This window comes from Carassius gibelio, chromosome B18, assembly GCF_023724105.1.
Source record: "Carassius gibelio isolate Cgi1373 ecotype wild population from Czech Republic chromosome B18, carGib1.2-hapl.c, whole genome shotgun sequence".
NCBI lineage: Eukaryota > Metazoa > Chordata > Actinopteri > Cypriniformes > Cyprinidae > Carassius > Carassius gibelio.
In genome coordinates, this window is record NC_068413.1 from 15,937,480 (window position 1) to 15,949,195 (window position 11,716).

Here is an 11,716-nt window from a genome sequence, read left to right on the forward strand (position 1 = left end):
TGATAAAATGATACAATATGATACAATGGCTAGTGAGGTATATGTATATGTTTCACATCCTCGAATTGCGTGACCCTATGTACAATTAGTGCAGTGGAAATGTAAACAAGTAGCGCGAGATTGCAGTTGTGAAGGAGTATAGTGCAATAGTACAATTGAAATTTAAACAAATGAGGGACAAGCTTAGTTTCAAAATACATTTTTTTTGGGTAGCTCTTTACAATAACTAACTAACTAACTAACTAACTAACTAACTAACTAACACTTTAATTAACATTAATACATTAACTAACATTAACTCAGTTATTTGTTATATACGTTAACAAAACACAGTTCAGTTAAACAGACAAGCAAGCAGGTGTGCATGATTTTGGCATGGCATGCATTATAAAATATTTAATAATTTATTTACCTAAATTCAACATTTGGGTCAGACTCGGTTGCAGAATCATATCACTCTGTGGCTGTGCATCTGAATTTATTAACTTTTTCTATATAGTGTAGTAGTTAGCTATCTCTGTGTCGTGCATGGTCGCTTGTCAAGCATGAAAAAATATATTTGAATTCTGAATATATTATCATATAGCCTACAACAGTGGTCACCAACCTTTTTAAGCCCAAGATCCCTGACCTTGGCCTTTATGAAAGACGAGATCTACCTATTTAAGAATCGATTGGAAAAGACATCCCAGATTCTACTTCCAATCTGAGGCTAGTAATTTTAATTATTATTAATGGGTGATGCACCGATCATGGCTGAATCAGAATAACTTTTCTTGTGTTTTGTGAACAAAGAACACCTATGTGCGCTGGCGTCATCCCACAGGTTAACAGATTTTAAACAAACACTGTTAATACACATGCATTCAACCAAATAAAACAATACACATTTTTATGCTATAAAAGTCTCCACATTAAGAGAAATAAACAGCAGATTCTTGAGAAAACACATATATCATCATCTACAGAGCATAATATGATCCGAAGATTCAGAAAATCTGGAGCAATCTCTGTGCGTAAGGGTCAAGACTGGAAAACCATACTAGATGCCCATGATCTTCGGGCCCTTAGACGGCACTGCATCACATACAGGAATGCTACTGTAATGGAAATCACAACATGGGCTCAGGAATACTTCCGTATAGCAGAGCACTGACTGAGAGCACAACAGACATTCACTGATCAGAGCAAGAGCGTCGCGAAATGTCACAAAAGGAGTGTGTTTTTGGTTGCCAGGGCAAGACAACCCTGCACAGATTACCAAAAAAAAAAAAAAAAAAACATTAAGGGACCAGTGGATGTAGTTTATTTTTACAGAGCATCAACGGAGTTGTGCAAGTGTTTTTGTTTGTTCCCTGCATTTCGAAGATGCTTGTTTTACAAACAAGGCCCAGTTTGACGCCGGATTTGCACATTGTTTATTTCTTAAGGATAATGCAGTCCCAACGAAAAAGGGTCACGATCGTGTGTTGGAACCGCATGCGGTGAGTAAAACTGCTTCATATATCTCTGTGTTGTTGTTCTTAGCTATCGGCACGTAAGCACATCAAGTAAACAACATGCGATGTTGTCATCAAACTGCACTTTCCACATGTACAGCTAAAAAAAAAAAAAAAAAAAAAAAAGACGACAAAGTGGAACTTAGTCATTTTCCAAACCGCTAAGCAAATATATACAGTTTCAGTACATACCACATAGAGACGTCGTTGCTGATGCTGCTCTTGTTAAATTTCAGCCTCTGGATCTGATTCTGGATCATAAATATACGCCGAATCTGACTGTTAGCCATGGTTTGTTTTGGTTGGTTTTGTCCTCACGGTAATGTCACAGCTTCCAAACGCTCTCAACGCAAAAGCCTACTGGCGCTCGTGATTCTTTAGCTCCGCCCACACGTCACGCCTCCAGCCGGTCGTGTTTTTCCGGGAAAAATCGGTACAGACTATCTTTCTCTTATGAATATAATAAAACTAAAGACTTTTTGGAGTTTTGATGGATGCAGTACTACTCTATAGGTACTCAAGATTAACAGGATATTGAGTGAAAACGAGCATTTCACCCCCCCCCCCCCCCCCCCCCCCGTTAACATTCATCTTTCTGTTGCTATCCCTCTGCTGACAGCAAAAATTTGTTGTAAAGCTAGGTCTAACGTGACTTTGCTTACAGATTGGCGTGAAATCATGCTCTCATAACAACCACGCTTTTATCTTAAAAAAAAAAAAAAACCTTGGAAGGGCAAGGGTAAATCAACAGGACAACAGTACAGAGACTGACCGGTCCGATTGAAGGGCTGACGTGATATTTTACAGGAAAATACTAAAACGTGAAGACAGCGGGAAAAGAGCTCAAATACATGAGAACCCCGGAAAAAAACAGGAGGGTTCACGGTTACTAACTATACTTTTGAAACACATAGTTAAAAGTATATTTGTGAATGGTTGTTAGCAATAACAGTTACTAAACTAGCAGCTAGGTGTAGCGAAGCTTACTGTTGTCCGGATTACTGTATACTGTTTGCCGGCTTTATTATCTGCAGCTGCACATGAGATTCCAATGACTTGTAGCTTCGGAACTGTTCTGAAGTGTAGGCGCTCACAAAACAAACAAGGTAGCTGAAGATATCTGTAATGCAAAAGTGCGGCAGCAAGTCATCGTCTGTGCTCCACTCTTTGTTTGGAATTTTTTATATGGATCCAAACCATTAATAGTGAAGATTTTGTCCACGTACTGGTCCCTGTCATCCATATTTAGCCTATCCCTGTAAATCCCACAAACTTTTCAAGATTTTAACATCTTTTTTCTTTCTCCCAACTCTGCTTCTTCTCGTTGGACTTGCTGAATGTTTACATTTTACACGAGCGAGGACACCGACAGGGCACTTGAGTATTGCTTTTCTCTTTTTTTTTACTCTTTGTATAGCTTGTTCTCAAATATATCTTACACTTGTAGTCACTATGTGCTTTCAGATCTCTACTATCACTACTAACACTCAGAGAGCACGCTATGTACGTCGCAGGAAGGCCTGTCTGACAAACCTACGCCATGTCCCTCTGACCTCCACTACTACACTCTCTATTCCAGTTGGTCTCTGGAACTGCCAGTCTGCAGTTAACAAAGCAGACTTCATTTCTTCTATTGCTACTCATTCCGATCTCAACCTCATGGCACTGACAGAAACTTGGATCAAACCTGAAGATACTGCCACCCCTGCAGCCCTCTCCACTAATTTCACTTGTTCCCACACTCCTCGTACCACTGGGAGGGGTGGAGGTACGGGTCTCTTTATATCCAAAGAATGGAAATTTGATCTTCAGCCATACAGGTACTGGTTCATTTGAATCACATGCCATTACTGTAACCCACCCTGTTAAAATTCACTTTGTGGTCATTTATCGTCCCCCAGGTCAACTGGGAAACTTCTTGGAGGAGTTGGATGTGCTGCTATCAAACTTTCCTGAAGATGGTACTCCTCTGGTACTGCTTGGTGACTTCAACATCCACCTAGATAAACCCCAGGCTGCTGACTTCAAAACTCTGCTCACCTCATTTGATCTCAAGCTAGTGTCTACTACAGCGACTCACAAATCGGGCAACCAACTGGACCTCATCTACACGCGCTGTTGCTCTGTGGACACCTCTTCAGTTGCTCCACTGCACACCTCTGACCACTTCCTCATTACTGCTAACCTAGCACTTACTTCTGAAGTGGCACACGCTCTAACGCAGGTCACCTTTTGACGGAACCTATGCTCACTCTCCCCATCTCGCCTATCTTCTGTGGTTTCATCCTCACTTCCTGCACTTTCTCAGTTTTCTGCTCTGGACACGAACAGTGCTACGGACACTCTTTGCTCCACTTTAACATTTTGCTTGGACAACTTTTGCCCATTGTTGTCTAGACCAGCACGCACTGCCCCATCTGCCCCCTGGCTGTCCGAGGTTCTCCGTGAACATCGCTCTAAACTCAGGGCTGCAGAGAGGAAATGGCAGAAATCAAAAAAACTCTACGGACCTCAGTGTGTATCAATCTCTCCTCTCTTCCTTCTCGGCAAATGTCTTCACAGCTAAAACATCCTACTACCACAACAAAATTAACAGCTGCTGTGATGCTCGGACACTCTTCAAGACTTTCTCTTCTCTTCTTAATCCGCCGCCTCCACCTCCTCCATCGACTCTTACAGCGGACGACTTTGCAGCTTTCTTCACAAATAAGACAAGATCCATCAGTGACCAATTCTCCACACCGCAAACTGAGGACAACTTCACAATGACCGACGCACACTCTTTATCCTCCTTCTCCCCACTCTCAGAGATGGACGTCTCCAAAATTCTCCTGTCCAATCATCCTACTACTTGTCCACTTGATCCTATCCCCACTCACCTCCTTCAAGCAATCTCTTCTTCAGTCATACCTTCACTTACTCACATTATCAACTACTCTCTTCTCTCTGGAACAGTTCCTCTAGCATTCAAGCAGGCTCGGGTAAGCCCACTGCTCAAGAAACCATCTCTGAATCCAGCGCTTCTTGAAAACTACAGACCGGTATCCCTTCTTCCATTTATTGCAAAGACACTTGAGCGAGCTGTGTTCAACCAGCTTTCTATGTTCCTTGTACAGAACAACCTCCTGGACAGCAACCAATCTGGCTTCAAAAGTGGCCACTCAACTGAGACTGCTCTGCTCTCGGTTACTGAAGCCCTGCGACTAGCAAGAGCAGCTTCAAAATCCTCGGTACTCATCTTACTGGACCTGTCTGCTGCTTTTGACACTGTTAATCACCAGATTCTCCTGTCCACCCTCAGAAAGATGGGCATCTCTGGAACTGCTCTCCTCTGGGTTAAGTCCTACCTCTCTGACAGATCCTTCAGTGTGTCTTGGAGGGGTGATGTTTCAAAGTCACACCACCTTGCTACTGGGGTTCCTCAAGGCTCAGTACTTGGACCACTTCTCTTCTCCATCTACATGACATCTTTAGGATCTGTCATTCAGAAGCATGGCTTTTCTTATCACTGCTATGCTGATGACACCCAACTCTACTTCTCATTCCAGCCAGATGACCCGACGGTAGCTGCTCGCATTTCAGCCTGTCTGAGTGACATTTCAAGCTGGATAAATGACCATCACCTTCAGCTTAACCTTACAAAGACTGAACTCCTGGTGATTCCAGCTAACTCATTGATTCATCACAACTTCTCTATACAGCTGGGTATCATCAACCATAACTCATTCGAGGACAGCCAGAAACCTAGGAGTTGTGATGGATCATCAATTAAGCTTCACTGACAACATTGCTACAACGACCCGGTCCTGCGGTTTGCCTTATACAACATTAGGAAGATTAGACCCTTCCTGTCAGAGCAAGCAACCCAACTTCTTGTACAAGCTCTTTTTCTCTCCAGACTGGACTATTGTAATGCTCTCCTGGCGGGCCTTCCTGCATGTACTGTCAAGCCTCTGCAAATGATCCAGAATGCAGCAGCAAGGGTTGTCTTCAATGAGCCAAAAAAAGATCATGTTACTCCTCTCCTCATCAGGTTACACTGGCTACCAGTAGCAGCTCGCATCAAATTCAAGGTACTGATGCTTGCCTACAAGACGACCACTGGCACGGCACCAACTTACCTAAACTCACTGGTTAAATCCTATGTGCCCTCCAGAAGTTTGCGCTCTGCAAGTGAACAACGCTTTGTGGTGCCATCCCAAAGAAATACAAAAAATCACTCTCACGGACCATTTCCTGGACTGTGCCCAGCTGGTGGAATGACCTCCCAATCTCAATTCGTACAGCTGAGTCTTTACTCATTTTCAAGAAACATCTAAAGACTCATCTTATTCGCCTGCACTTAACCTACTAACACCAGCACTTTTCCTTTTCATGTCTTTTTCATTTAATAAACAAAAAATAAAAAATACCTGGCTATGCGTTCTATACTAGACTAACTGAGACTTGTCATGGCACTTGTATACTGTTGTTGTTCTCTTGTTGACCTAACTGCTTCTATTTTTCTCATTTGTTCTGAACATCACATCCCCCCTCCCCTTACCTCAACTTAGCACAAGGAAGCTTGTTAGCTAGACAGTTAGCATCAGCTAACAATATTTATTAACTTCCAGTTATGAATAAACATTCATATCTGTCTACTCGTCTAGTTAATCGAAAAAACATTTTGGCAGCGGGGGATTTGAATGTGCATGAGTTATTTTATTTAATCTGTGCTATTGTAAGGTTTTTGTTATTTTTTGTTATTTCTTTTATTTTACCTAAAACATATAGAGACACCACCGAACGATGTGATGGCATTATCTGCATTCAAGCATTTCAGTGGGCTTAAACAGATCACTTTTTACAGCAGATTTAGTTCACAAACAACTGAGTTTTGACCTAAATATCATTTTCAGTTATAATAATTAATTGTAAATACATTTAAACATTTATTAATTTTAACAGCATCAGATGTGCGCGCTCACAAGATCTCCAGGTTCTTACTTGTGAATTCAGTTCACTGGAGACTCGCACTAAACAGTTTATTTAAATCCGTTGAGTTGTTGACTCGAGAACAGCTGCAATCGGATCATTCTAATTTGTAAACAAATCGTTTGGTCTGATTTGCGATCTGATTTAAAAGGTTCATTGAAAAGATATACATTTTTGGACAATACTCTGGGTACTTTTTCTGACAGTTGGAGGATAACCAGTTTTTTGGTGGGGCCTTGATCCAGTGGATTTATATTATTTTCTCTTTTTGGGGACATTCTTTTTCGTTTTTTCATCAGGTATTTAAATTTCCTCCCTACCCCAAAGCAGAAAGAACTGTTCGGTAACATCTTTATTATTATTATTATTATTATTATTATTATTATTATTATTATTATTATTTTAGCTTAAAAGGATATAAACTGTTGGGTTGTGGACAACAAGCCTACTAGTGAACTTGTGCTATATGCATGTTTCATTTGTGTTTATAAAAGTGTCAACAGATTGTGATATATTTGCTTTTGTCTACCAAGTGTCTAATTTGTCTCATATCCGTGTTTGCAAACATGCTATTTCTGTGTTTTACATTTTTGACTAATGAGCAAACGGAAACAATTGTCAAATCCCCTCCTGAAAATGATTCAACACTTTTGTAAAGAGTTGGTTATATATATATATATTATATTAGTTTAGATATATATTATATTAGTTTATATATATATATATATATATATATATATATATATATATATATATATATATATATATATATATATATATATATAGTAATTAAAGAAAAAACATACACTGTTATTATGAAACAAAGTGACATATTTGTACTAGAAAAGTGTGATATTACTGTGGATATTTTTTTTTACTCTGAACCCCAAGTGGATTTACACAAACTTGAAATGTCTAAAAGTTTTACGTTGTGCCCCACTCTCCACTACTTCATCATAATAATTATTATTATTAGTAGTAGTATTAATTAATTAATTAATAATTTAGCTTTTGTATTATCAAAAGTGACTTACTAATTACTTATAAGAAATACAATAAGATAATGTTCATAAAATGACAATAAACATGAGACAACGCTTCAGACATTAGAATAGTACAAACAGAAAAAGAGGGACTAAAAAATAGTGGAAACAGAGAAAGATTAGTTATTTATTTATTGATCAGGATACAGTTAAGTGCTGATGGAAGAGGAACATTTTCAGCTCTTCCTTTCATACCTTTCATCACTCCACATTCCTCAGAAAATTTATTTCTAGATTTAACTGTGTTAAAATATTTCAAGCAATCCTATTTTTGCCTTTTCTCTGTACATTTATTACCCCTTGTGGGTTTATGTGTTGCATTCCATTTACCTTTATTGCTTTAATACTTTATTGCCTAAAGACTGAGTGCTTGAGACAGCTGCTTGGTTTAAAAGTGTCTTCAGAATAAGTAGTGCTTAATACATCACACAAAAAGGTGTTGCTTATTTATGAAGATGAAACTCAAAAGTATAAGAGGGAGTCAAATTAGAATTCTAATATTTTTTTTTTTTTTTTTTTATGACAGCAATGTAGAGCTACTTATTTTGTGTTTCTCTTCCCATTATGTTTTTTTTAGTGTTTTTCTCTGGATGTGAAAGGATGATGTAGCACTTTGGGGCAAATATGGCAACCAGTAATCCAAAACTAGAAGCTAGGATGGCAAATATCTCCACGGCTACTGCATATTTCCCTGGTGAGCTCACATATGCTGGGACAAATGCAATCCATACAGCACAGAAGATCAGCATGCTAAAGGTGATGAATTTCGCTTCGTTAAAATTATCTGGAAGGTTCCTTGCCAGGAAAGCTAACAGGAAACTAACTGCTGCTAGGAAGCCAATGTATCCCAGAAGCACTGCAAACCCAGCCACTGAGCCAATAGTGCATTCATATACTATTTTGGAGCTAATATACTGGCTATTTTTATGGGGTGTTGGAGAAGCATTTGAAAGCCAGACAATGCATATTATTACCTGGAGTGCTGTTAGGACCAGAACTGTGCATCTTTGTTGAGCTGCTCCAAACCATTTCATTGCACCTTTACCCTCTGGCCGAGATGACTTGAACACGGCTATTACCACCATAGTTTTGACCAGGATGCTGGAGATGCACAGGACAAAGCTTATGCCAAACACAGCATGTCTTAACTGACATGTCCACAATTTTGGCCGACCAATGAACAGTAGCACACACAGGAAACACAGTTTAAGTGATAACAGCAACAGAAAGCTGAGCTCAGAATTGTTGGCGCGTACTATGGGAGTGTTACGGTGATGAGCAAATATGGCCAACACAAGAGCACAGAAGCAGGTGCCAAGCAGGGAAGCAGTGGTCAGAGAGATTCCCAGAGCATCATCATATGATAAAAATTCTTCTTCTTTAGGAACACACCTGTCTTTATCTGGATTGGACCAGAAATCATCAGGACATATTGTACACTCATCAGCATCTGGGGAGACAAAAATTAAAGGAGGGAAAAATAATTACATTTGATAAAATATATTAGAAAGTTAAAATAGGAAATTATTATTATTATTATTATTTATTATTATTATTATTATTATTATTATTATTATTATTTTACTGTCTATACTGTCATCACCGGTTGTATGAGAAATTTCTCCATCTCCACATGGCAAGCAGTCAAAACAGCAGACAGGAAGACCCTTCCTCCTGGCACGTCTGGTTCCTGGGGGGCAGCTCTCACTGCACACAGACCGTGGGGGCTGGAAGAGACATAATCTGTCATGTATCTGTCATCTGTTTTACATGATAACATCTTTTCATTAATTTATTCTCATTTGTTTTATCATAACTTTGACCAGTATTCAGACTATGTATCTGCAAAAAAGATGATTAACATGCAGTGTTAATTACTTTTTTTGTCTCAAAGTTCCAGTAAAATGCTTCCTCGTCCAGTGTGAGCACCTTTCCTGTTGCTGCCCCTTCATTTACAACACCAACTGTGCGGACAACAATTAACCCATCAGAGCTTGGCTGCCAGTTCAGCACATCATAGATTGCCAGAGCATCTCCATTCTTATCAAATGAAACAAGATCCCCAAAACCTGTGGTGAAGTTCACTTTCTGTAGGTAGTGAACCAGCTGTATAGTTTGTAGACAGGATAGTTGTTATATATGGTGCTACTTATTTTAATTTGGTGTATAGTTCTTTATTTTATGTGATATAATCTGCACTATATATTTGTGCCTTACTTGCCAGGGCTGCAAGTTGGTTATATCTGCACATTTGTTCCCACTGAATGGTCCTCTCCCCTCCTCACACTGCATCAGGTCATGAAGTGCATGTGCCACTGCATAAACTGTTTTATACACATTATATGAGGCCCTCAGCTCTGAAACATCAGTGTATGATGTATCTGTGTTGCTCAGATCCTCTTGCCCTGAACACATTTTTTCTCCTGTTCCTCCAATGTTAAATCTGCACTTAAACATGTTCTCCCAGAAGATTCTCACCATATTGTTTCTTTGATCATTATTAGGACGGAGATGTAGTAGAAATTCATGAAGTCCTTGAATCTCTCCACGCCTAATGGCAATGCCCAGTGTGCCCCCTAGGAAGGGCAAAAAACGCTGAGTGTGAAATAAGTGTGAAGTAGACCAGGCTTCACTTGCAATCCATTGTCTGTCTGTTACATTCTGCAATACCACTTCATCCATCAAAGGCAACAGATATGTTGAAGTGGAAAAAACCACCACCACTCTCGCTGTAGAGGCTTGTATCACTCCCACTGTATGCTGAATGTCTTTGCGGTTGTTATCTAGAGGCAAGATTTCAGAAAAAGCAACACACCCTCCAAACACCTGCACATCCTGGAGGAAGGATTGAGCAGCGTGGTTGCCATAGTCTTCATCACTGTAGACAAGACCAACCCAAGTCCATCCAAAATGTTTTAAAATCTTGATCATTGCCCTCACTTGGAAAGCATCACTGGGGACTGTTCTGAAGAAAGATGGGTATTTTTCTCTGTTACTCAAACAGGAACAGGTGGCAAGGTAGCTTACCTTATAAAGAAAAAGCAAGAGGAGAGACAAAAAGAGCAAGATAAAGAAAGACAGAGCTGCATGACTATTATTTACATACAGACATTATTTTAAGCAATAGAAAGATTCTGATCCTAATGAAAACTGGTATACAGAAACATACTGAAAAGTACAGAAAATTTAAATACAATGTATGTCATTTAATTTAATCTTACTATAGGTACTCGAAATAGCCCCAGAACACTGGAAATTGCAATAGAAGGAGTGGAATTTGAATCCCCGACAATCCCAATGACTGGAGGTGGGCCAGTGCAGTTGAGGTTAGAGAAGGACTCCTCTGTTCCACTAACCAGAGAAAAGGCAGCCCGGAATGCCATTCCTAGCATCACACAGTTGTCATAAAGATGGTAACCAAGAGTGATGTTAGGCAGCAGGTTTGGATTTTTATTGATCTCATCTATAGCAAAAGCCATGGTTTGTGCCTGCTGGAAACTTGCCATATCAAATCTAAGAAAAAGTAGGATAAATGTTGATATTTAACAGTTCTAAAAAGGTAATACAAAAAGGAAATAAAAAAAATAAAAAAATAAGTGAAACAGCATTTGAGCAAATTCACATTAGCAATAAACACTGTATAGCTTGTATATCCTTGTATAGCTATACTTATCCACTCCAGACTCACTGCTCACAGTACGGTGGCTTCGGCTCTGTTCTGAAGCTCAGCTCTGGAAACACTGTGAGGAAGTGAACCTCAAACAGGCCTCCGAGTATGACATCTCCAGTCTGGTACATTCCATTCAACCTGAAGCGTCCCTGAAGCTGACAGGTACCTGATCTTAGGACTGAAGCTGCAGAAATAAATTTAAAGGAAAGATACAGGAAGATAATTAAAGTGGTCCACATCTTTCTTATTTTCTGACCCACTTACTTGTTCTTTTGACTTATTTATAATGAAGGTCATGGGGGTGTTACTTTTAGAGAGCAGGCGGTGCCAAGTGCCCATGCCTGGAGATAATGGTGTCTATATTTCATTATCCATTTCTTGAATTAGCATACTTTATTTGTAATTGTTTTTAGTTAGGTTTCAGATCAAATGTGTATTCTTTAAAGTTAGAATATTTGACTTAATATGTATAGTGACTAAGCCTGGTAATTTAACGTGTTAATTAGATTAAGCATGGAGAAAAATAATGT

General features: G+C 39.4%; 1 protein-coding gene across 1 annotated transcript; it reads right to left on the minus strand.

The window, feature by feature from the left end:
- Positions 1–8,052: 8,052 nt before the first annotated feature.
- Positions 8,053–11,425, minus strand: LOC127977787 (extracellular calcium-sensing receptor-like). The gene is made up of 6 exons (XM_052582917.1): positions 11,205–11,425; positions 10,738–11,029; positions 9,734–10,543; positions 9,395–9,622; positions 9,120–9,243; positions 8,053–8,966 (listed from the first exon to the last, which is right to left on the minus strand). The coding sequence occupies exons 1-6, from the start codon at positions 11,423–11,425 to the stop codon at positions 8,053–8,055; spliced, it is 2,589 nt and encodes an 862-aa protein (XP_052438877.1).
- Between the last annotated feature and the right edge of the window lie 291 nt (positions 11,426–11,716).

Coding starts and splice junctions, on each gene's coding strand:
- LOC127977787 (XM_052582917.1), bottom strand. CDS start 11,425: ATGTGGACCACTTTAATTATCTTCCTGTATCTTTCCTTTAAATTTATT. Junction 10,544..10,737: donor GGCTATTTCGAGTACCTATA/GTAAGATTAAAT, acceptor TTTCTTTATAAG/GTAAGCTACCTTGCCACCTG. Junction 8,967..9,119: donor AGAAATTTCTCATACAACCG/GTGATGACAGTA, acceptor TTGTCTCCCCAG/ATGCTGATGAGTGTACAATA.